This window comes from Rutilus rutilus, assembly GCF_951802725.1.
Source record: "Rutilus rutilus genome assembly, chromosome: 10".
Taxonomy (NCBI): domain Eukaryota; kingdom Metazoa; phylum Chordata; class Actinopteri; order Cypriniformes; family Leuciscidae; genus Rutilus; species Rutilus rutilus.
The window spans coordinates 39,694,396-39,720,245 of NC_140215.1; the positions used below are offsets into that span (position 1 = coordinate 39,694,396).

The following is a 25,850-nucleotide window of genomic DNA, read 5'->3' on the forward strand; positions in this document are numbered from 1 at the left end:
TAATTTTTTAACAGTTTCTACTTCGATCTCCAGCTTCAGGGAGACATTTAAAGCTTCTCTTTAGCTGACAACATTTTTCTAAGCGATTCTCGTGACAAATTTAGGAAGCTGGCAATTAGTTATAGAAATATGTGTGATTGATTAAATGTTTTTTTATTATTATTATTATTATTGATTGAAAGCACTAGTAATTATCCTTCAATATTGAAAGACACCCAGAACAGGAACTGACCACGCACCCCTCCCTTGTGAACGCTGTTCTTTTGAAGCTTTTGAGGAAACACTCACACAGAAACACTCACTTTCCCTTCAGACAACAGGCTGTGCTGTATGATTTGAGGTACGTTCTTACAATTTCATATCAAATATGAATAAGAAAGTGTTTATTAAATAACGTTTTTTCATATATAAACTTTTTTTTTCATGTTGGATAGAAATATAAACATACCAAACATAAACTTTTTGAAACGTGTTGAAGCTCAACCGGTAGAATGGAATGCCAATGTCTGGAGTTTGATTGGCAAGAAATATACAAGCTTCAAACTTAAAACCACAGTTAGTCACTTCAGATAAAAGCATCTTCCCAATTGATAAATATAAATGTGCTGTCTTTATTTGAAATCGCTGCTTTCTTCTCTGCTGTGCAACTCAAAAGCTGCAAGACTGTAAAAGATTCTGAGGGATGAAGGGTTTTTATACACAGATAAAACTGAAGCATCCAGAGCTCAGCATACAGATTACTGTTCACATCGTCAGAGAGTGAAGATATCAAACCCCTGCCATTTATGCCTATGCAGTATCAGTTCTCTATCATTTAAGGAAGTGACTGATGCAGCTGAACTGAGGGATCATGACTGACATTTGATATAAACTTCTGCTAAAGCAGATCATTTGTGGAATGCAAAAATAAAATATACACTCTTTTAGCAATACAAAGGTCAAGGGCTCCATTTACACACATACTGATAAATGTACACCGAAAGCAGTGTCGGTTCAAATCATCCGAAGGGAGGCGTTTGGATGCAGAGAAGGTCAAACACATATACAGTCTAATGACATCTAAGATTTGTTTTCTGCTGCTAGAGCCACTTAAATGAAGATTAAAAAGAGAATACTCTACACCAATGAGTTTAATACACAGCAAGCAGTAAAAAAAAATGTACATCCAATTTTTTTTTTTATCATAATACAATTGATGTGATGTCTGGTTAAATTAGATTTTCATCTTGACCAAAAATAAATAAACAAATAAAACCGGTGTGTGTGAGAATTAACATTCAGTAATTGCAATAATACATTGATGTACCAAATGTGATACTTTTTTAGCTTTGCAGTGTAAATACCTGTCAAAAGTTAAAAGACAGGTTAATCTCATGAGTAATATATTTTGTCTTACACAGCAGGAGTTGAAGGATGCAGCTGGTAATTTATTTCCTGATGATATTAACATACACACATGCAGATTATCCTGCATTAAAAGCTCTTCTGTCAGAGAAGGGGCTCAGAGATGGTAAGTTTTCACTGCATTGATCTGAAATGACACCTAACAACATTCTTTATTGTGAGATAGACATACTGTCCATCAGGGAAATGCTCAGTGGTTGTTTTCTTTACTATATTATACATTTATCCACTGATTCCTTTCATATATAACCTTTTCCCTCTAAAATCTAAATTTTTAGTAAGAGGAAAACTTATTTCATGTCACCAAAACAGGATGACATCCGTGAATGTTAATCATAAATGTTTCTAGGCTGGCAGTAGTAGGACATAAACACCAGCCACTGGCACATGCAGTGATAAAAGTGTTGAAAACTGGGCTTAAAGGCACAATATTTAAAATTGTAATATTTTTGGATTAATATACCCAAAAACCACTAGAACAATCTTATATTTTGTTGACTTGTGAGCTTGCATTATCCCAAATGTTTCCAACGATGTTTAAATCCAGAGAAATCATTGTTATATAGCTCAGCACTGTTAGTCTTATTGTTTGAATCTCTTTTTTTATTAAGAAATCAGAAAAAAAAATATTTTGTCAAATGGCAAACATAGCATTCTCAGAAATAGCTTTATTTGTAGTAACAGTAAAAATGTCTCAGTTATGTATTTAACCCTCGTTCCCTGAGTAGGGAACGGAGACGTTACGTCAGTGACGACGAAATGGGGTTTCGCATAGAAAGCCTATCACCTTCGAGATTTAGAAAATGAGCCAATGGCAATGGAAATGCCTTGGGTCTGCGGGTTTTGCATGTGTAACTCCGCCCCACCTCGTGGGTATATAAGGAAGTATGCTGGCATAGTATGTTTAGATGTAAAGAATACAGAATACACAAATGACCCGGGAGGGGGCTGCATATGGAGAATCACTGGGGGTGTCCAGCCGCAGGTGGAATATTTCAACCCCAGGGGTGGCAAGGTGGCTTGCCAAGGGAAAGACACATGCTCAGAGAGGCTTACAGTGGAAATACACATGTGGGGGTTGCCCAGGGGGGGAACCATGCACATGGAGGCACCTAGCCATGCGCGAAAGCTGCCGGTGACATAACTCTGGCGCTGACATCAACAGTGCTGGAGGAACTTCACCTGAGGAGAATATCTGCAGATGTCTGTTAGCAAGGCGCCATGCGCTAGAGCCCAAGAGGAGGCCACACTCCGGGTGGAGTGGACCGTCACACCAAGGGGGTCAACCTTGCTGCTGGTATGCCAAAGCAATGGCGTCCACTATCCAGTGAGACAACCTATGCTTGGAGAGAGTCTTTCCCTTCAGCTTCCCACCATAACAGACAAAGAGCTGGTCTGAGGTCCTGAAACACTGCGTTCAGTCTACGTAAACACGGAGGGCGGTACTGGACAGAGCAATGCCAAGGCTGGGTCTGCCTCCTCCGAGGGCAACACTTGCAGGTTCACCACCTGATCTCGGAAGGGAGTGGTGGGAACCTTGGGCACATATCCAGGCCGGGGTCTCAGGATCACGTGAGAATAAGCCGGCCCGAATTCCAGGCACGCTTCATCAATGGAGAATGCCTGCAGGTCCCCTATCCTTAATGGAGGCCAGTGCAACCAGGAGCGCTGTCTTCATTGACAGGAACTTAAGCTCCACTGATTGCAGAGGCTCAAAGCGAGCACTCTGCAGGGCAGTTAGCACCACTGAGAGGTCCCAAGAGGGAATGAGAGGAGGGCGAGGAGGATTTAGTCTCCTCGCTCCTCTCAGGAACCTGATGATCAGGTCGTGTTTTCCAACGGACTTACCATCAACTGCGTCGTGATGTGCGGCGATAGCGGCAACATACACTTTCAGAGTGGAGGGAGACAGCCTTCGCTCCAACCCATCTTGCAGGAAGGAAAGCACAACACTGATCGGGCATCTCCGGGGGTCATCTCGGTGAGAAGAACACCAGTTGACGAAGAGGTTCCACTTCAACGCATAGGCATGTCTCGTGGACGATGCTCTAGCGGAAGTGATGGTAGCCACAACCGCTGGTGGTAGGGTACTCAAACCTGCCTCGTCCCATCCAGGAGCCACATGGGAGGTTCCAGAGATAAACCAAAATGACCTGCTCCTCGTCCTCCCTGATCTTGCACAGGGTCTGTGCAAGAAGGCTCACTGGGGGAAACGCGTACTTGTGTAGGCCCCACGGCCAGCTGTGCGCCAGTGCATCCGTGCCGAGCGCGCCTTCGGTCAGGGAATAGAACAGGTCGCAGTGGGACGAGTCGTGGGAGGCAAACAGGTCTACCTGTGCGTCCCCGAACTGATCCCAAATCAGCTGAACCGACCGGGGATGGAGTCTCCATTCTCCGGGGAGAGGCCGAAGCTGTGAGAGCTCGTCGGCTGCACAGTTCAGCTCTCCCGGAATATAAATGGCTCAAAGCGACCTCAATTGCTTCTGACTCCATAGGAGGAGGTGGCGGGCAAATTGCGACATACGGCGGGAGCGTAGACCATCTTGTCGGTTGCTGTACGCTACTGTCGCGGTATTGTCTGATCAGACTAGTACGTGCTGTCCCTTGAGCAACGCATGGAAGCAGTGCAGGGCGAGACGTACAGCCAGCAATTCGAGGCAATTGACATGCCAAAGGCACTGGGGTCCTGTCCAGGAGCCCGCGGCAGCATGTCCATTGCACATGGTGCCCCAGCCCGTGGTGGAGGCATCTGTCGATACAACAACATGCCTGGAACAACACTCCGGCCCATAGAAAGCTGAGGTTCGTCCACGGGGTGAAGGTCTGATGGCAGGCTGGAGTCACTGGTACTCGGAGCGTGCCATGTTGCCATGCCCACCTCGGGACTCGATCGCGATGCCAGTGCTGAAGCGGTCTCATATGAAGCAATCCGAGCGGCGCTGCTGTGGATGCCATATGCCCCAGGAGCCTCTGAAAAGTTTCAGTGGAACCACACATTTGCCCTCGAATTGATGGAGGCAAGTCAGCAGTGACTACGTGCGCTCGCTCGAAAGCAGCGTGCACATGGCGACCGAGTCGATTTCCATACCAAGAAAAGAGATCCTCTGCACAGGGCAAAGTTTGCTCTTCTCCCAGTTGACCCGAAGGCCCAGATGAGCTAGGTGCACTTGGTCCCTGTGTTCGCAAACCGAGAGTGAGCTAGGATCAGCCAGTCGTCGTGATAGTTCAGGATGCGAACCCCGTGTTCCCGTAGAGGAACAAGGGCTGCTTCGACGACCTTCGTGAAGACGTGAGGAGACAAGGCTAGACCGGATGGAAGAACCGCGTACTGGTATGCCTGCCCCTCGAAAGCAAACCATTGGAACGGTCTGTGTCGAGGTAGAATGGAGACATGGAAGTAGGCGTCCTTCAGGTCGCTCGCTGCAAAACAATCCTGTGGCCGCACACATTCGAAAATGCGGCAGCCTCTGAAGGGAGCGGTTCAAGACGCGCAGGTCCAGTATTGGCCGTAACCCACCGGATTTCTTCAGGACAATGAAGTAGGGGCTGTAGAACCTGGACCTCATTTTGGCTGTAGGGACATCGAACCCTTCGCCAGTAGCGTGGCAACCTCCGCTCTCATGATAGGGGCATTGCCACCGACCATAGTGAAGCAGACTCCACCAAAGCGGGGAAGAGACCGTGCGAACTGAATCGCATAGCCGAGCATGATGGTTTGGGCGACCCAGCGGGACAGGTTGGGAAGCTCTAGCCAGGCTCCCAAGAACTGTGCCAGCGGGATCATGCAAACCACAGACGTCCCCTTGGTGGTGCAGCGAAGCGGAATGACCGACTCGGACGTGGGTGGCATAGCGGCCCAGTGTGGGGGCAAGGTCATTAGCCGCGTCCTGACAGAGGAGATCAGGGAAGGACCAGCGTTCCGCTGGGGTCTGCTCTGCCAGGGGTCTGGCGACAGAGGGGGACGAGAGTGGCGAGGCCTGTGGGTTGCGCACACTGTCATCCGAGAACTTGGCGGGACCCGTGGGCGGCCCTCACTATCGTCCGAGAACTCTGTGTGCTCAGGGATGGGGGTGTCAGTTCTTTCTTTAACCACATTAGGGTGCTGCTCACCCGGGGACAAAAGATTCTCCCCCGGCCCTCCACTGGGGGAAGGAGTGGTCCTGCTACCACCTCCTGTAAAGAACTGACAGCAATCGCTGAGCGGCCCGTCTCAAGAGCGCCACTTAGCCTGGCGTTTAGCGGGGCGAGGGGCTGGAGAGGGCGGGGGGGCCTTCCTGCGGCTTCCTCCACGACGCGGCCTGGGTGGAGGCTGCTGCTGGGGCCGTGCGGGAGGGCGCCCTCGGCGGCAAGCAGGCTGAGGATTCTGTGCCGACGGCTGGGTGGAGGCAGCAGTGGGCTGTCGTGGCAGAATGTGTTTGATCGCCTGAGTCTGCTTCTGATCGATTGAGAACTGTTGAGCGAACGGCCTGGGATATGGGGGTGTCGAGGAACCAGGTCCGCTCGGCTTCCCACATATCGGTCAGGTTCAGCCACAGATGTCTCTCCTGGACCACGTTGGTGGCCATCACCTGGCCCAGGGAGCATGTGGTCACTTTCGTCACCCGGAGAGCGAGGTCAGTGGCGGCATGCAGCTCATCGAAGAACCCTGGGTCAGTCCTACCCTCGTGCATATCCTTGAGCATCTGGGACTGGTAGACCTGCAGAATGGCCATGACATGCAGTGAGGCGGCTGCCTGTCCCGCGGCTCTGTAGGACTTCGCCACCAGAGTAGACGAAATCCTACAGCAGGGCTATTCAATTGGCGGCCCACCGGCCAAATGCGGCCCACTGGCCAAATGCGGCCCAGCAATCATCTCCATCCGGCCCGACGGCACCAACCTCCCTCCTCCTCTTTTCCTGGCTGTGCGGCTAATTTAGTTTGATACTCGCTCCGATTGACCTGAGAAACGTTTTACGTGTGAATATTTCAGCAGTGTGTCTATTATGTGTGAATATTACATGTGTCCCGAATTTCTGTCGACTGAACCAGCGATACTAATCATTCGTGAATTAATCATTCTTTTGGTTTGATTCTTTCTAAACACGCTTGCATAACGGTCTAAAACTATTCGGATTCATTCGGACCGCTCTGTCACTGAATCATCTGAAGCAGTTTCTCAGTCAGTACAGTAACAACAAATAGTGCTGTTTTCAGTTGTTTTACTAGTTGTTTCAACACGGCCCACCACAGAGTTGCGTTTACTCCCGGTCCCGGATACTAATATTAAACAGCGTTGCGACAACCAGCGGGAAGCGTTTCAGTTCGACAGAAACCTCTCTGTTACAAACCACAAATCACTCGATGATTTAACTAGTATTAAATCGGATGAAACAGCCTCAACATTCCCAACAAGACCGATGAGGAAAGCAGAAGAACCATTGTGGCATGAACGAAATTAGAAGACTTTAAATCCCCTAATCACCCTTACAAACATTTACCATGAATGTACTCTAGTAATTTACCATGGGTTGGGCAGAAATGTGCAATATTTATATTGAATACTATGTAGTAATAAATAAATATAGTAAATATATATATATATATATTTAGCCTACTATAATATTATATAGTATAATAGTAAATATAGTGATTATATTGCATTAGATTTATTAGGTGGGTATGAGGAATATATAATTAATGTTTGTTATGAAATTATGTCAGTTTCTTTGTAAAGGTGCATATAGTTTTTAACTTGTGTTTAGGCATTATTTATACAGTGGGAGCGAGTAGCCTGTGGTTATCAAGTCTCACTGTCAGAATATTTTCATTTAAGCATAACAATTATAAATAAAATAATTATTATTTCTCACCAACAGCTACAAGTTTGTATAATTAATTTATTTGTTCCAAGGAAAATAGTTGTACACAGCTGTAAATTATCAAGTTTTTATTTATTATGGTTTTATATATCTGCATACTGTTGGGTACCACATTTCCAAGTAAATACCATTTTTTTAGGGTTACTTTAACTTATTTATTAAAACTGTTATGTTTCAATAAATAAGCTAAACCCCCAAACCAACTCACCGGCCCACCTCAACTTTTCGATTTGATAATCCGGCCCTCAAATGAAGCTAACTGAATAGCCCTGACCTACAGGCTTTGGATGGGTGCTTAGGGTCGCCCCGAGAAGAAGCGCTCTGAGGACACAGTTGCATCGCAACAGAACGTTCATCCGGGGGAACCCCAGTGTACCCCTTGGCAGCGGCCCCGTCGAGGGGAGGAAAGGCGGAGAAGGCCGGCGAGCGATCGCGAGAAGACAGTGGTGCCTTCCAGGACCTCGAGACCTCCTCATGCACATCTGGGAAGAAAGGTATTGGGGTTGGACACTGATGTTGATCAGCGGCCGCACCCAAAAACCAATCATCCAACCGCGAACGCTGAGGACAGGGCGGAGGGTTCCACTTTAACCCAATGCTCGCGGCGGCCCGGGAAAGCATGGCCGTCAGCTCGAGATCTGACTCGGGCAATGCTGGCACCCCTGAAGGCGGCAGCACAGCCGAATCATCACTTCCCGAGGACTCCTGCCCACCTTGTGATGCTGCGATGGACATGGCATCATCATCTGGAGCGTGTTCGAAAGAGACGCGAGGAGCCTCCGAGGAGGGACCACCGCGCTCAGTCTGAGCGCTCACGGGTTGCAACACTTGAGAGGGGGATGTGGGCCGAGGACGTATCATCGGCATATCAGTCCACACCGTCACCCTCAGGTCACCCTGGCCACCAGCCGAAGTACGACCTCAGAGGAGACCGTAGATCTGGGGACTCTCCCTCGTTTAGAGAGATCATTGAGTCTTGACCGTAATGTTGCGATGATCATGTCCCACTGTGAGAACATGACTCATCCACAAACGCTGCCCTAGCGTGGTCAACGCCCAAACACGCAAGGCAGCGATTTTGCCCATCAAAGTCAGAAACAGTCCGACCGCAACCAGAAGTGCACGGGCGAGGCATCTTTAAAAAGACGTATTTTGTTTGAGTACTTAAAGGGTAACTTCAGCAATTTTCTTGAAACTAATATGGTAACACATTAGTTTAGGGTCCAATTGTCACTATTAACTAGTTGCTTATTAGCATGCATATTATTAGGATATTGGCTGTTTATTAGTTAGCCAAGATTTATTAAAAACTCACTTTGCCAGTGGTGAATAACCCTTTAAAATACAATCTTGTATATTTTAATCATGAGGATGCTAAAGAGGTGATATGTGTTTCTGTATCTGTTTGTGTGCATGTGTTCAGTGTCTCAGATGTTGTCTGTCCAAATACAAAGCAAACTGAAGAGTACTGAAATCCCAGAGGTCCAGGGTGGAGTGGACATCAAGATCGGCACTGTACATTATGTCTTATCAAAGTCAGTTTGTTAACAATCAATCAAACCAAATTAACTAATTAAAATGTTCTTAATTTTCACAGATACTAAATGCATTTATTCAAACACAAATACATGAAATTCAGTCAGTAGTTCTTATATAGTCTTATATATATATAGTTCTTAATAAACAGTTATTTTAACTTAGAAAATATGAGTCTACATGAATATATTCCATAAATGGTGAACCGGTGTGTTTTTGTCTTTCCAGCATGTGGGTTGTGCAGTGCAGCATGCCAGACCCGTCACTGGTGTTTGTAGAGGGAACTGGTGTATCTGTGGAAGTCAGTCAACTCACACTAGCCATCACCGGCAACTGGGCAACACAGTTTGGCATAATGTAAGTGTACCAGTGAATCATGGGGAAGGGAACAGCAATCAAATCAGTTTTACCTGACGTGATCTTGAAAATAAGTAACATTTTCTATAAACCTTACTACACAATCACATGAACTTAGTCGATAATAAGGACCATGCACACAGACATAAGTCAAATAAACCCCAACAAGGGGGATCAAGAACCCAACATAAAGTGGTAATAACCGTTGGTTTATTTATATCCCACTTATTTCACAGCTATTTGACTTATAAGTAAAGAATTGGGCAAGACCTACTGATTTGAGTTGAAAAAAATGATTAGTTCACTTGTAATAAACTAATAACTAATTGTAATAAAACTAATAAACAAAGAAAAACAGTTCCCACACTCTAGCAAACAGCTTTTATCCAAGACGAGCAAACCAGTTAAAACATACGGTGACGCATTGCTGCCACATACATATTATTTTTTTCACTCAATTATGTCGTAATAACGAGATCTTATGTCGTTAAAATGACATCTTTTCTCGTAATAACGAGATGTTATGTCGTTAAAACGACATATTTTTCTTGTAATAACGAGGTCTTATGTCGTTTTAACGACATCTTTTCTCGTAATAACGAGTTCTTATGTTGTTAAAACGACAACTTTTTCTCGCAATAACGAGATGCTATGTCATTAAAACGACATATTTTCTTGGCCTTATAAGGACATGTGTAGTCATGTACAAAATATGCCTTTATCCACATAAAATTGATAGCCAATCATGTCTTTATCATACTTCTACGTTCAAAAAGCTGAAGAAATAGCAGCCCCCAATGGACATTAATGTTAAAAGATCAAATTCTGTACACACCTTATAATTAAAGCATTTAAAATAAAATAAAGCACCTAAAATATACCTTTATAGAAACCCTTTATTATAAAGAAAATAAAGATGGCTCTTAACATGGCTTTCTATAGGAGGATGGCATTGCGGTGCACAGCAAATCCTTTAAATGGTATTCAATGCAAAACAAAAATGAAACATATAAGTAGCCAATAAAATAAACAAATTATTGTGCCATTAATTAGCCCACAAACAATATTTATTTTAAAGCCTAAACGAATTTATTTAAAGAAAAACACCAGCGTTGGGCGTTTATCTGTATAGGCTAAGTGTTTCAGCCGCCCTTTTCAAACTGGCGCAAGAAAATGCAACAAAATTTGATTAGTTAAACATGAAGAGGATTATCAGTCTGGCATGGCCGCTCGCTCTAACGTTAACCTAGATAAATGTTCGCTATTATTAAGCGCATATCCAAGTGTTTGTGCAGAGTGTGGAGCGCGCACTGCATGACATGGAGGCGCCGGTGCCATCACTCGCATTTTCCTATCAACAGTGGAAACAACTTAAAGGGTCATTCCACCCATTTGAACATTGTTTTTTTATTTAAAGTGGGTCATATATGTAGTCGAAATGTAAAATAATTTTTGAATTTGGTGCCTTTGTGACCAAGGAAAGACAAAAAATAACTTCAGGACGCATTTGTATGAAAGACAACAACTCCCACAATGCACCACATTGCACAGCTCCGCAAGCCACTTCCACTTATCCAGAATGCGAAATCACTCTTCCGTCAACAAGGCTAGCTACCACCAGAGCTTGAAATTCATTTCACACAAAATGTCTAGTTAGTTGGCGAACTCATTAGTGCATTACTCCTCGTTTGTATTTCTTTCGAAAAGGTGAATTATTGCATGGTACCTGGATGTTCAGTCAGAACATATGCGGTGCAAAACTAGGATAGTTCACAACACAAACATCTGTGTCCTCGTCTGATTCAGAGATTTCGTCTAAGAGAAATTGTCATCGTTGAAATTATTTGCCGCAGACGGACTCTATCTCTGTGTTCGTAGCGGTTCATAGTTACATAGTGAGATCACCGGCGCCACCAGTCCGCCCTAACCCGAGCCAGTCCGGGCTCCTCGTCCGCGGCAGGCAGGTCTTCTGCCTTGGCTGCTCTTCGCTATAATGCGGCTTGTAAAGGTAGCCACAAACACCTGATTCAAGCATCAGACTTCCGAAATCCTCTTCCTCTATATCATATTGAGCACTCTCCTCCGCTATTGTCATAACTTTACATCTGTCTCCACAGCGCCTGTTAGCTTAGCTTCAAACAAGATGGAGGATATTGCTTTCAGTTTCAGAGAGTAAAGTCCCACCCACTGATCTGTAATAGGTCTGTAGCGTGAGCGGGTCCCGCCCCCTGGGAAAGATGAGGAACTTGTGCTTGTAGTCTCAACAGAAATCCCCCCCTCTTACACTTCCTCCTACAATGACGCAAAATGACGATTTTTGCGTCATTGTAGGAGGAAGTGTAAGAGGTAAATAACGGATTTCTCCCATCTCAGGGGAAAATGAGAGAGTGTTGCACAACCATTCAATAGTATGACTGGGTTTCTAACAATGCAAAGCTTAATGCAAATGGGTGGAGTGTCCCTTTAAAATACTCCATCATTTCTGGTCATACAGAAAAGAATAATTTTGTGTAAACTCACAACAACAAGAAAACGTTGTGCTTTTGTAAAATAAAATAAAACGAACAGGGCGCGCTTTCATGATCTCTGTGAATTGGAGCGCGTCTCAAAAATGAACTGAAAAACAGTGTATAGACAAGCCTCACAGACATGAGAAATATAGCTATCTATATAAAGCTTATAAAAAAATGTCCTCCAACGAAATAAATCCAATCGAGAGCAAATACAGCGGAGGTATGGAGACATGTTTGCAGGCAGCCTACACTGATTTAGAAAAGACTATTAATAAACAATTAAAATGCTTCGTTATTTTTTTTCAGACACATTTATTATCATTAGCCTACTTTTGCAGCAAGTTTAATGCTTGCGCTTGAGCGCGGAATATAGGCTATAGCCTACATGCACCCAGGATTGAATATAAACGTGCGATTAGTCCTAATTGCTTAAATGAATGACTACTAGTCTAGAAAAATCATATGGCAACTCTAATCAATAGCCTACATTTAATATTTTACATTATTTAATTAGTAGGCTAATTAGTACCCAGCTCTTTACATTGAATTTTTGAGTTAGCATAATTAATTAATTAATTAAGTTAATTAATTAAGTTAATGAACTAATAAAATAAAGTTTAAATTAAGATACTAACCATATATTTCTATATAGCATTGCTTATTCCACCACACAAAGGACTGTTTATAAAGTGACAATCCGTTATACATGTGAAGATTGTAGGCTGTATCTTGAAGATTTTTGTATCTTCTGTTATAAAGACGAAGATTGGCATTTCGTTAATTAAACAAAATAAGAACACAATGTTGTATGTTCTGTTAGATGTGTTTTGACTACTTTTTGTTTAATTATATCTCTAGGTAATGCCTATTAACAAAAATAAGATTTATATAAAAAAAATTATAGGCCTATATAAAAAATATTGAAAAAAATAATTGATTAATTTTGCCTGATTGGGGGCTGCTACTATTTGCTTAAGCTTTTTGAACGTAGAAGTGTGATAAAGGCGTGATAGGCTATCAATTTTATGTGGATAAAGGCATATTTTGTACATGACTACACGTCCTTATAAGGCCAAGAAAAGATGTCGTTTTAACGACATAAGAGCTTGTTATTACGACATAATTGAGGGGAAAAAATAATATGTATGTGGCAGCAATGCGTCACCGTAAAAACAAGTCGAACATGTAATTAAAAGATAATGTACAGTCATCCTGTTTATTAACCCTTTTCCACACAGCAACCATTTTGGCAAATGAGCATATTTGACATTCCCAAAATAAAAAGGTTGCTGCACATTACTCATTCTGAATAGACACATAACCAACATATGTGACCCGTGCTGGCAAAATTAGTCTGAATGAGCAACAAAAACAAAAAAACGTAGTTATTGTTATTTTCACAAAAACCTTCAAAATGATGTATGATTTGTTGGAATCAGACAAATAATTACTGAGTTACACCTGTTTGAAGTTGATAGAGTCAGCAAAGTCCATTTTGAGAAACATCAGGTTTTCTGAAGGTTTCAAAACAAAGTCACCCAGCAACCATACCTTAAAATCCCTGGTAATAACACAAAATTTGGCACAAACCCAGTCAAAACCAATATCTATAGGAATATATATATATCTATTCAACTTTTTTCCATGATACCGCAATTGTTTGATTAACATTACAGAAACAGACAGTCCGACTCTACTGTGCGCACGAATGTGTTGTTGATAATGTGTTGTTGATAATGTTATACATCAGATGATTTCCCCAACAAATAACCAAACATTCACTAAAACATAACAGATAATGTTTGTGTGAATACTCGGCAAGACTAATTCTATGTATATCGGGATTGCGCGCTGTTAGTCAGCAGGAGAAAGATCATTTTGTTTACACAAGCATATTAGTTTGAAAATCACATTTCATTGGTTCAGACTCATGCTATTGAGAAATTACTATAAATATTCACAAAGTCAAAATGCTGTGCTTTACAACGATACCAAATTTGTGCTGAGAGGAGCGCCGTCATCAAGAAGTGAGCAGAGAAAAACAGTATTTTTCATGGACAAGGGAAAGGTCTTTCCGTTAACTTAGTTTTAGCGTGGCACTGGTCCAGGTGTTTCTTCAAGTTTCTTATGCTATTTCTCGATGTCACACATAGATTGTTCTTGACTATTACTTTCTTGTCCTTTTCTCTGACAAACTGAAAATAATGGGAGTATGTCCATCTCACAAATGTAGACTCCGTCACTGCCGCCATCTCAACCATCGCATTCCAGCAACAGGAAATAGAAACTACTTTACTCGCAGATTGTTTCCTCTGGTGCTGGAATGTCTCGCGGTGTTGGTAAATTCTTTAAAAATTATATATTTTTTGGTTAAAATGCACTGTTGTAATCTGCATTACTGAGATTGTAATGCGTGTAATATTACCAATATTTTATCAGAAATGCGTTATATTACTGCGTTACAGCAAAAAACAATACTTTTGTAATGCACTGACCCCAAGCTTCTCAGAGTCCTTCAGGGCATGGATGCGATGACAAGTTTCGTAACAATACGTCACTATATTCGTAAATAATTGCATTTTATTGCAAAAAAATTATCAACAGGCAAAACGGCCAAATTTGATCAACACTGGGTCTTCCAGCAAGACAACAACCCAAAGCACATCCAGGTTGGTCCAGATTTAGTTGAGGGACAAGTGGCCCCTGAAAGCCCAGATCTAAATCCCATTAAGAATCTATGGCGGGAGCTCAAGCTTAAGGTCCATGCTCGAAAGTCATGTAATTTGGAAGAGTTGGAGTAATTTGCCAAAGAGGAATGGGAAAGATCCCTCAAGATAGCTGGCAAGTTAAACATATCAAAGTAAAATGTGTTAAATAAGACATTTGTAATGTAAAGGAGTTGATTGTTTATAAGATATGTAATATGATTGTCTTTTGTTCTATGATTGCAGCCATGATGGCGGCTCATTTGATCTGGCTGTGTACAATATCCACATCTACACCCTCCTGCAGTTAGCGGATGATGCTGGCCGTCTCTCCATCACCACTGTTCAGTGTAGTGCTAATGTAGGAGATGTGAATATTCAGTTCCATGGAGGAGCTAGGTAAGTATTAACAAAGCATAAAAGACTGATGATACCTGAAGATACATGCAACAATTGTGAATATCTCTTATGACTACCACTAATAGAGCATTTCTATTCTGCAGCATTTTTTTCAAGCCGTTTATAAGTGCTTTCAGTGGAAAAATATCAGAAATGATACGTGAGCAGGTTTGTCATTTTATCAAAACAAATTAGCCAACACTATTATCTGCTTCTGATGATATTTCTCATTATGTCTTGTATTGTCATTGTCATAATTATTATTTTTATTTAATTTTTTTAGATTTGCCCGGCAATTCAACAAGCAATAATTGGATTAGAGACAACTCTCCAGGAAACACCTGGTACTGGCACAAAAAATGTCTCAAAATGATATATTATATTTAGATCACATAGATTTATAGTTAAAAGAAGACATATTATGCATAAAGAAAACTATTTTTAGGACCAATACATTTTTTTTTTGCATTGTGGCATTATTTTCCACAATCATTAAGATAAATGTGATTAATTGTTATTCAAAAATCATTAAAAAGGCCTTAATTTCTTGAATTTGCTGTGAACATTTTTGTGAGATTCACCCTACTGTGGGTTATTTCGGCCGTATTATTGAGCTATTGCTACTTAATGACATTAATGTTGTTGGCGTGATTGTAAATACAAAATCCTTGGAAAACTACTTAGAAAACAACAGCACGCATTACATTCCTCTTCATTAGATGACTACAGTAATCACGCTCAAATTAATTCTTTCTAGTTAACATACCTGTGGGTCCGTATATATCTCTGAGCATCCCTCTGACATCCTCCCCGGCTGTGACAGCACAAAGCTTTGAGTTAGATATTAAGGTAAGGATTTTTATTTCAGCATTTATAATACTGATTAAAGCCAGGCATACACTGTGTGATTTCAGCATTTATTTTGTTAAATACCAACTCTCACTGTACGAGTAAATCGCATTAGATGTAAAGCCAAAGCTCACGATCTATACGGTCTGATCGTAGAGCTGAGACTTAAAATATCCATTTCGTGTCACAATGGTTTAACTTCTGTTTTCAGGCAGGCGCAGTGAAGGGAAAAGGCACTGAGTTTAGGGCAATCGGTTCGTAGCTCTGCTTCAACTGTGCGATACCATCAAAAGAGGAGACCAAAAGTCCTAACATCAGTAATTAACCCGAGCATCTGATTGCCGGTCGGGAGAGGTTAATCGCCTCTCGTTTCCCGTTGTACACTGCACGACAAAGCTGAAGTTCGGCCGGACTCAAAAAAAGAGTCATACAACTCAGGAATCGGCTCAGATTCAGACGAAAATTGCACAGTGTTTGCCCAGTTTAACATTTTATTGCCATATATTAAAGGGATAGTTCACTTTGAAATAAATTTTTTATATGTTTTAGCTTACCTCAAGGGCATCCAAGATGTAGGTGTCTTTGTTTCCGCAGTAGTTTCAATTTTGATATTTTTAGGTCAAACCGTTCTTGTCTGTCAGTCATATAATGCAGGTCTATGGTCATTGTCTCAAAACACAAGCACAGAGTCCAAATTAAAACAATTCCCCATCGTCCAAATGAAACAATTCCCCATCATAAGTACACATTGATGGCCTAAGACACGAAACGAGCGGTTTGTGTGAGAAAACGAACAGTATTTATATCGTTGTTATCTCTTGAAAACAGCACACGTCCAAATGATCTGACGGCACGGGCGGGTATAGAAATATACACTAGATGTCGCTTGGCTACGGTTTCGTTCCAATGAACTGCAGTAGCCAAGGCGACATCTATGTATATATCTATACCCGCCCGCGCCGTCAGATCATTTGGACGTGTGCTGTTTTCAAGAGATAACAACGATATAAATACTGTTCGTTTTCTCACACAAACCGCTCGTTTCGTGTCTTAGGCCATCAATGTGTACTTATGATGGGGAATTGTTTCATTTGGACGATGGGGAATTGTTTTAATTTGGACTCTGTGCTTGTGTTTTGAGACAGTGACCATAGACCTGCATTATATGACTGACAGACAAGAACGGTTTGACCTAAAAATATCAAAATTGAAACTACTGCGGAAACAAAGACACCTACATCTTGGATGCCCTTGAGGTAAGCTAAAACATATCAAAAATTTATTTCAAAGTGAACTATCCCTTTAAATGCATACAGTTACAACAGGGGTGTCCAATCCTGCTCATGGAGGGCCACTTTCCAGCTGATCAAGGTCTGCAGAATCACTAGAGACTTCCAGGCATGAGTGTTGAGCTAAACTCTCCAGGAGCAGGATTGGCTTCTCTGAGCTGTCCAACCATCCCTGAGCCCCAACTATTATTAGGTTTCTCTTTCTGAATATATTTAGAATTCGAATAGATTTCTCGATTTGTAAACAGTGTTGTGGATTCTATTTATTCGCTTTGGAATGTTTACCGTAACCTGCCAATGACGTTTGGTTGTTGTTCCTGTGACAGGGTGAGTTTTACAGCCGCAGTTCTCCATCTGAACCGCCTTTCCCTGCCAGCGTGTTTGACGTGCCGTATGCAGAAAACTACATGCTTTCAATGGCTGCCTCTGAGTTCTTCGTGAATTCAGCAGCGTATGCATTCCTCAGCTCTGGGGCTCTTCAAATCAACATCAGAGATGACATGGTGAGGAAGTACAAAAAATATATATACTTTTACTGTCTCCAGTGAATGAAACTATACATGCATTTGTGTTGGAAGAGTTCTGTATCTTACACTCATTATAGACTTACAAGGAATCATGCCCTCTTATAGATTTAAAATATAGATTTAGCTATTAAGTCACTCATTCTTCTCATTTAATGTAGATACCAAAGAGTTCTCCAATCCATCTGAACACCAGTCAGTTTGGTGACTTCGTTCCACAGGTCAGTGTACAGGTCGTGACTTTGTAAGGGGAAAACATTTATTTTTATAGAATATCTGTTTAATGTCAACCAGTAAATAACTAGAGAATATGACTACGTTTGCATATAGTTTTCAAGTAAAATCAAGTTGTTTTCAAGATGAATAATGTGCTCTGTTTACAAATTATTTGTTCAGCTACGCACATTGTATCCCAACATGGAGATGCAGGTGCTGTTATACGCCAGCGAGACGCCATTATTCTCCTTCAGTTCAGGGGTGATAGACATTCATGTGCCGGCTGCAGCAAAGTTCTCCGCTGTTAAACCTGATGGTACGCTGGTGCCTCTCTTCAGACTGGATGTGGTGAGTTTGGATACACAAATTATGCACAAAAACATTGTATAAAAAAGGGAAGAGGAACTCTCACACTTTAACAGGAAAAGGCTAATATCAAAATTGCACAAAACATGTTGGCAAGACCAGGGCCGTCACTAGTGGGGTGAAAGGTGGTGACAATTATAGGGGCCCCCCATGCCCAGGGGGCCCACAAAATCCAGCAGTTATACTATATAGGACCCTGTTGTATGAATAATTCTAATATCTATATTAGTTGTATGCTTGAGATTTAAATGAAAACCACAAAAACATGCAATTTGGTTCAATATTTTTTCCAAATATCTGCTTCTCTTGCCTCCCTAAAAATGGTTTAGTCTGATCTAAAGTATTTATTAATTATTCAGTCAGTGACAAACATCAGATGGACCCAATAAAATTGTAAGTCCCTCCCCAGCTCGTGAACAGAACCAATCAGAGTTGAAGCGGCAGTGCCTGAAGTTAAAGGGTTAGTTCACCCAAAAATGAAAATTCTGTCAGTAATCACTCATCCTCATGTTGTTCCAACCATGTAAGTCTTTCGTTCATCTTCGGATCACAAATTAAGATATTTTTGATAAAATCTGACAGATTTCTCACTCCTCCATAGGCTTTCAGAGGGACCCAAACTCGCCGACCCAGAATAGTTATTAAAAACATCGTTAAAATAGTCCAAGTGACTACAGTGGCTCTACATTAAGTTTATCATGCGACGACAATACTTTTTGTGCGGAAAAACAACAAAAATAACGACTTTATCCAACTATTAGTGTTCTTCAATGTGGGCCTCTGACGAGAGTTCACGGGAGCGCCAGGACGCATGCGCGAGAAATTGAGCGTCAGCGTCAGTTCTGGCAGGCCAGGTAGTCAAGATGCTGCTAATGCTATAGCTTCAACACTGTCCCGCCAGCTGATCTGCTTCAGCTGAGCTGCATTAGCTGGGTAACTCCCCTTGCTGCTCAATGGCCAAGCTCAAACAAGGCGCCCTATTTAAAGCACATTCAGTTTGCTCATACATGCTTGCTGCTCGCTACTGCTGCCCGCCACCTCCCCAGCTCCTCCTTATGCATAACGTGGCATTTTGCTTTATGTCATGTTGCCTGCTCTGTTCACAGGGGGGATATTTTAGCTCTCACAGTCCTAAACTGTGTGAGCGTTCCCTAATGCTGCTGCTGCTGTCCTCTGACTCTCTGCTATTTCATGGTACTCATGAAAGGTCAGAGGACTCCCTGAACAGAGCCATACCGCCAAATTTCAATTCAGGAACATCAACCTGTTTGCAATCTATTCAATAAAAATTCTTAATTATTTTTATTGTCTGTGTGTTCTTGACTTAATGGACCTGACAGAACTGAGATTACGGCGTTCTTCTTCTACTACTACTTGTTACTGGCTGCTCACTCCTTGGGAGTATTACCGCCATCTACTGGATGACGTCCCAACATTGCCGGAAGCGCAAAACGGTCTGTTTATAAGCAGAGGAAGACGCGCACTGTATGTAAGCTATTGAATTCTACACTTATTGTGATTTAGGTCTCGATGATGTCGGGACGTCATCTTGTACAGTAGATGGCGGTAATACTCCCAAGGAGTGAGCAGCCAGTAACAAGTAGTAGTAGAAGAAGAACGCCGTAATCTCAGTTCTCGCACATGCGTCCTGGCGCTCCCGTGAACTCTCGTCAGAGGCCCACATTGAAGAACACTAATAGTTGGATAAAGTCGTTATTTTTGTTGTTTTTCTGCACAAAAAGTATTGTCGTCGCATGATAAACTTAATGTAGAGCCACTGTAGTCACTTGGACTATTTTAACGATGTTTTTAATAACTATTCTGGGTCGGCGAGTTTGGGTCCCTCTGAAAGCCTATGGAGGAGTGAGAAATCTGTCAGATTTCATCAAAAATATCTTAATTTGTGATCCGAAGATGAACGAAAGACTTACATGGTTGGAACAACATGAGGGTGAGTAATTACTGACAGAATTTTCATTTTTGGGTGAACTAACCCTTTAACGATGAACTTGGTGGAAGAGCAGGAGACTGACTGAATGAATGAAAAATGTCGGGGAAAAGAAAACATAAATCAGGTTACTAGAAATGCCATGAAAAGAAGGAGAGGGAGGCCAGGAGAGTTGTTGTATCCCAGTCGATCAAGACGTTCTTAAAGACAGGATGTATTGTTATTTTGCTGGGAATAAGAAAATTGCCGTGTACAGCCTGCCGAGTACTGTCACTCTTCATTATCGGTGCGCACCACAATCCACCGAATGATTACGTGGTCAAAATGTTGTCTACAGATCCAGGTTCTTCAACCCAGCAAATGCATGAAAGTAGGCCAACATCAGTCCAAGCATGGATTCATTATATTGTGTGCCATGCATGCCCTTTTCACAGGATAACCTCAAAAATCTGAAATATTCTATGATAGAAGCAAAAGGAATAGATAGCAGCTTGCAAAAACAAATACAACTGGAAGTTGAAAAAAAACAAAGCAGTTCTTGAAAGATGTCACACTTTTTTTGGCATCAAGAAACTTAGCATTCAGAGGAACCAGAGACAATTTAGTTGATGTTCGCAATAGTAACTTTCTTGGCACATTAGAGCTGTTGGCTCATTATGATCCTCTGCTCAGTGCTAATTTGCAAAAAAGTGTCAGAGAGGAGGACAGGTGCAAGAATGACACATTACCTTAGCCCAGAATCACAAAATGAATTAATTGAGATCTGTGGAGAAAAGGTCTCGAAAGAAATATTGAAGGAAAGAGAGCATCTGTGATGCAACTCCTGACATTTCTCATATGGAGCAGAATGTGATTCTGGTAAGATATGTAGCAAAGAAAGAGAAAGAGAGAGAAAGAGAAAGAGAGAGAAAGAGAAAGAGAAAGAGAAAGAGAAAGAGAAAGAGAACGATCAGTGGGAGATAATTGAGCGTGTTTTACACTTCAAGGCTTTCAATGGTAAGACTGGCCAGGAAATATCAGAAATGATATTGAAGACTTTGGAGGAGCATTGCATTGATATTTCAGATTGCAGGGGACAAAGATTTGACAATGGGGCAAATATGTCCGGCAAAGTTGAAGGGGTTCAAGCTGAAATGAAGAAAATAAACCCTCTTGCCACATATTCACCCTGTGCCACACACTCTCTGAATCTTGTTGGTGTACAAGCAGCAGAGTCATGTCCTGAGGTGTCCACATTTGTTGGCTGTTTGAACCGCTTATACAATCTCTTTAGTGCAAGTCCAGAGCGGTGGGCAATCCTTAAAAGTCAGACTGGCTACTCCCTTCAACGCTTGTCAGAGACCAGGAGTGCACACATAGCTGTGGTTAAACCTGTTGCAAACCACTTGCCATCAATTATAGAAGCTCTGGACACCATCTGTGCTAAGTGCAGTTTAACAAGTGAAGCTAGGTCAGAGGCCAGTGGTCTAAAACAGTACTTCATGTCCTTCAAAGCTACAGTTCTTCTCACTGTATGGAAGAAAATCCTGCAGTCCATTGAAGACAGAAACCCAATTCTACAATCAGGGAGAATTTCAATGGAAGTTGTAAGTACAACATACAGCCACTGAAAGAAGAGATGGGAGTTTTGCGAAACTCATGGGATCATCTTTTTGCAAAAGCCTCCCTCATTGCAGAAGCTCTGGATGTGCCCAGGGGGTTTCCAGTCCGCCACAAGAAAAGGAGAAAGAAGTTTGTAGATGAGAGTCAGAGTTCAGAGGATGCAAACCAACAGGAGACAGAACAAATTTGGTTTCGGAACAATGTGTTCCTTGTCGCATTGGATAATATAATCTCTGCCTTGGATACCCGCTTCCAAACCACTGCAAATATATATGAAGAGTTTTCTGCAATCTTAAAGTTAAAAGACTTAGAAGAAGATCAGATTCACCCAGCTTGGCACTCATTAGTGAGCAAATATGCAGAGGATCTTACAGCAGGCTTTGAGAATGAAGTGAGGCATCTTAAGTCTGTGTATAATGCCAGTCAGTCAGTCTCCTCTCGACCTGCTGAATTCAGTCTACATGATGCAGCTCCAGAGCATTTCTGGAGAAGTGTGCGTTGCAGTGCGCATCTTCTGCACTCTACCTGTCTCTGTTTCTGGTGCAGAAAGGGCTTTCAGCAAGTTTCAGCAGAAACTTGTCAAAAACTATCTCAGGTCTACCCAAACTCAAGAGAGGTTTAATAGCCTTGCCCGACTTTCAATTGAAAGCCAGCTAAGCAGACAGCTGGACTTCAAAGACATCATAAGTGACTTTGCCAACAAAAAGGTCCGACAATGGGATTTTGGTTCACCCTAGGTGAAGTGACGTGTAAGGTCATCAAAGGTTAAAGATCAAGCAAACCGATATACATATAATGATTCGTATAATTTTCATAGTTATTTCAATGTTCATTGCTGAAGGAAAATTTGTTTTAGTGTTATAAAAGTTGCTATTTATTGGCTTTTATATTTAATGTTATATTTGTGTATTTTGCTTTTGCTGATGTTCAGTAAAAACCTTTATTTACATTTATTTGTTATCTGCTTTGTTATTTTGTAAGAAAATCCTGTTAAGTTACATGTGGGCCTCCATGCTCATATATTGTACAGTATATGATATTGGTGGAGGGAGGTGGGGGCCCACATCAATATTTTTTCAGGGGGCCCTGAATCCTCTAGCCATGGCCCTGGGCAAGACCTTCTATAAGCTGTAAAGTCAAAACTGCAAACAGTGATATAGAACCATGTGTTCACCAAATTTATCAATTAATCAAAAAGGAAACAGCAATTCAGCTTAGAATTAACTTCAGTGTTCTTCTCTCACTCCACCTGCAGAACGGCAGCTTCAGTGGAAGTGCTCGGATTGACAAAAGCCTGACTGGAGCTTTCCAGATGAAAAAGTGAGTTTCACTTATATTTGTCCAGTTAAAGACGCAGTCAAATGAGCTCCATTTTTAGTTGTGTTTTCATTTCAATCATGCATTGCAGTTTTTGGTAACGTTTTAGATTACAGCCCGAAAAGTATTGTGTAAGTAAAACGAATTTACAACGTACCTTTCTGTAATTATAACGTATCTATAAAGTACGTAAGTGTAGGTATAAGGGAACAATATGTAAAGTTTGGGAAATAAAGGGGTAATAACCTGGAAAATTAACAAATTATTTCTACTGTAATTATTTTAGAACTAAGGGGCACTTATTCTTCTATTCTTCACTTATTCTTCTATTATGGTACAACAACCTTACATTTGGGAGCAATTTATTAAGAACATACTGTGTAGCTTTTTGTTATAATAGTGTACTAATACATAAAGGCTTTTTAAAATTACAGGGTACATAGTGCATTTATACAGTTTTTTTTTTTTTTTTTTTTTTTTTTTGATAGCAAAAGTGCACATATTAAGTTTTAGCTTCTGTGTTTCAAGGCAAGTAAAACTAAACCTATTTCAACTTTTGCTTAAACAGTGGGTAAATATACTCTTGTTTCATGTAGTTACAGGATAAGTGTGACATTGCGGGCTGTAAATTAAAGTGTGTTACCCTCTTGTTCAATGTAGTTACAGGGTAAGTACAATAAAAACACGTGCAGTACTTTCCGGGCTGTAATCTAAAGTGTTACCCAGTTTTGTTTGTTTTTAGTTTTTTTATTAAGTTCACTGAGGTCCACTTATAATGTTACTAGTATCAAACACTTATATTTAAGAAATAATTGGCCATTTTCTACCCTATTTTTGAATGCCCACTGCATCTTTACATATGAAATAAGTATTCTGCATCATCTTTTGCCCTGAATGCTGCAAGTTTAACGCTGACTCTCGGATCATCTGAGATTGGTGATTTTAAGGTGAGACCAGACAGTGATGATTCATGGCAAATATTCACTTTGGTAGATCAGCATTATAAAAAATGTTTTAATCTTTGTCTAATCATTCAATGTACAGATTGACACGCTCGAGCAAATGTCAGTGATGGCAGTGAAGATCTTTGTACTTCCAAAAATAAATGGTAAAAAATCTCTTAATGATATTGCATTTATTACAAACTTGCAACCAAAAAAGCAACTTCTGAAAACTATATACTTTGCAAAACTGTTTTTTTTTAGCAAGTCTGGTAACTGATAATTAACACCTTATTCTACTTTGCATTTTAGCCATCCTGAAGGCTGGTTTTCCCTTACCCACACTGAAAGGCTTTAGTTTGATCAATTCTCAATTGCTCATAAAAAATGTGAGTACTATTAAATGTTAAACTATTGAATGTTTGTATTCTGAAATATATGGGGTTTGGATTTCGTTTGATATTGTTTGTGGCTTTTTCAGGGCTTTGTGGCCATTTTTACTGATGTCCAGGACTCCCTGACGGGCCTCTGAGCTCCACACATGACCTGCACAAAATAACTAATAACTGTACAACTGCAGAATTGTTTTCAGTGTAAGAATTATATAATCATTACTTGAAATGTCCATTTATACAAGTTGATCAAATATGACCATGCTATTTTTCCACATAATATTATGTACAAACTTTTTTGCCACCCATCCATGCAAAATAATCTACAGGCTATTTTCTACAGTTTACAGTGAAAAAAGAAAGAAAGAAATACATAGTTCCTTCATTGGAGTTAATTTGCGTAAATAATCTGGCTTGCATGGAAGGCTGGCATGATATCTTTTAGCTATGAGCTAGAGTTTGTGTGAAAGCTTATTAAAAAATATATAATCATAAGCAATCCAACATTCATGTTATTTCACTACACCATTAAAGATTTTGAAGCCTTTTGGATATGACCAAGGCGCTATATATATATAGTTTGTATATCAGTCCGATAATGATATATATACTGTGTGTGTGTGTGTGTGTGTGTGTGTGTGTGTAGTGCTCCTGAAAAGAAGTATATAAAGTTATAGAAAGAACAACGCTAATGTGTATTTACCATAAGTGAAGCACATCACGGGTGCGCCCCCTAACAAAGCGTGAGATGACGTCAGCACGCAGGTAGGCCTACCTTTAAGGTGAGTCAGCGAAAGTGGCCCTCCAAAAGCAGAATTGGACACCTCTGTTTTAACAAGAGCCTGGAAGAGAGCCGGTGTGTTGGACACCAAAGGGCAGTCCTTGGTATTCAAAGTGCCTTGTTGGAGTGTAAAAGAGCCCCTATTATGCTCATTTAGAGGGTCATAATTTTGTTCAGGGGTCTACTAGAATACGTTTATATGATTTAACGTTAACAAAACAAAATTTTATTGCAATATACATTGTTGCAGTACCTGATTTCACTTTAAGTTTCGGTTTCTTAAAAAACCCCGCCTTCCAAAAAGCCCAGTCTGTTCTCATTGGTCAGCCGGCTCCAGTCTGTTGTCATTGGTCTACTACTTAGAGCATGTTGCAGAATTGTAACATCACTTACCATAACCTTAGAGTCCAGAGGCGCTCAAATACTGCTCATGCTAATTATGGTATATAAGTTTGAGTCTGATAATGACAGAACAACAAACTGATCGACCCAAACCACCTTCCCAAGCATGACTTGTGCAGGACAATTGAGTGACCATACTCTGCTTCTGGCCCTTTCTCCAGCTGTCTTTCGACGACTATCTCAATAGAAGTGCCAGCATGTCCTGAGGGTGAGACTGTGGCATCAAGAAGGAAAGTCCTTGGTTTAGGGAGTTCCACAAGCTGTAGTCTCATGAAACACAGAAATGTAAGGATGCTGCAAGTAATTCTAGTCATTCTGACCATCCACATCCATTCAACCATACACTCTCTCTCAGAAACTCTGCTCTCAAAATGATCCATATAAAATATGAATAAAATCTGTGTATATAGATTGCACTGACAATGGCTTCAAAAAGGGAACTCATTCATC

At 41.3% G+C, this 25,850-nt stretch overlaps 1 protein-coding gene across 2 annotated transcripts; it reads left to right on the forward strand.

Moving 5' to 3' along the window:
- Positions 1–272: 272 nt before the first annotated feature.
- On the forward strand, positions 273–24,789 carry LOC311298236 (bactericidal permeability-increasing protein-like). Of its 2 annotated transcripts, none has more exons than XM_084420995.1 (16): positions 273–340; positions 1,404–1,510; positions 8,687–8,798; positions 9,028–9,156; positions 14,621–14,773; positions 14,878–14,941; positions 15,057–15,117; positions 15,531–15,622; positions 17,238–17,414; positions 17,597–17,656; positions 17,832–17,999; positions 22,823–22,887; positions 23,789–23,831; positions 23,929–23,992; positions 24,138–24,214; positions 24,307–24,789. In XM_084420995.1, the coding sequence occupies exons 2-16, from the start codon at positions 1,414–1,416 to the stop codon at positions 24,355–24,357; spliced, it is 1,413 nt and encodes a 470-aa protein (XP_084277121.1). In that variant the 5' UTR covers positions 273–340; positions 1,404–1,413; the 3' UTR covers positions 24,358–24,789. The 2 variants fall into 2 exon arrangements, with proteins under 2 accessions (XP_084277121.1, XP_084277120.1); XM_084420994.1 differs by having other exon boundaries at positions 274–340; positions 1,401–1,510.
- The last annotated feature ends 1,061 nt before the right edge of the window (positions 24,790–25,850 follow it).

What these genes read in the sequence shown, in the direction of transcription:
- LOC311298236 (XM_084420995.1), top strand. Translation starts at nt 1,414, where the DNA reads ATGCAGCTGGTAATTTATTTCCTGATGATATTAACATACACACATGCA. An exon ending in GGAGCTTTCCAGATGAAAAA is followed by an intron (nt 22,888 to 23,788) that starts GTGAGTTTCACT and finishes GAATGCTGCAAG; the next exon opens with TTTAACGCTGACTCTCGGAT. An exon ending in CTCAATTGCTCATAAAAAAT is followed by an intron (nt 24,215 to 24,306) that starts GTGAGTACTATT and finishes TGGCTTTTTCAG; the next exon opens with GGCTTTGTGGCCATTTTTAC.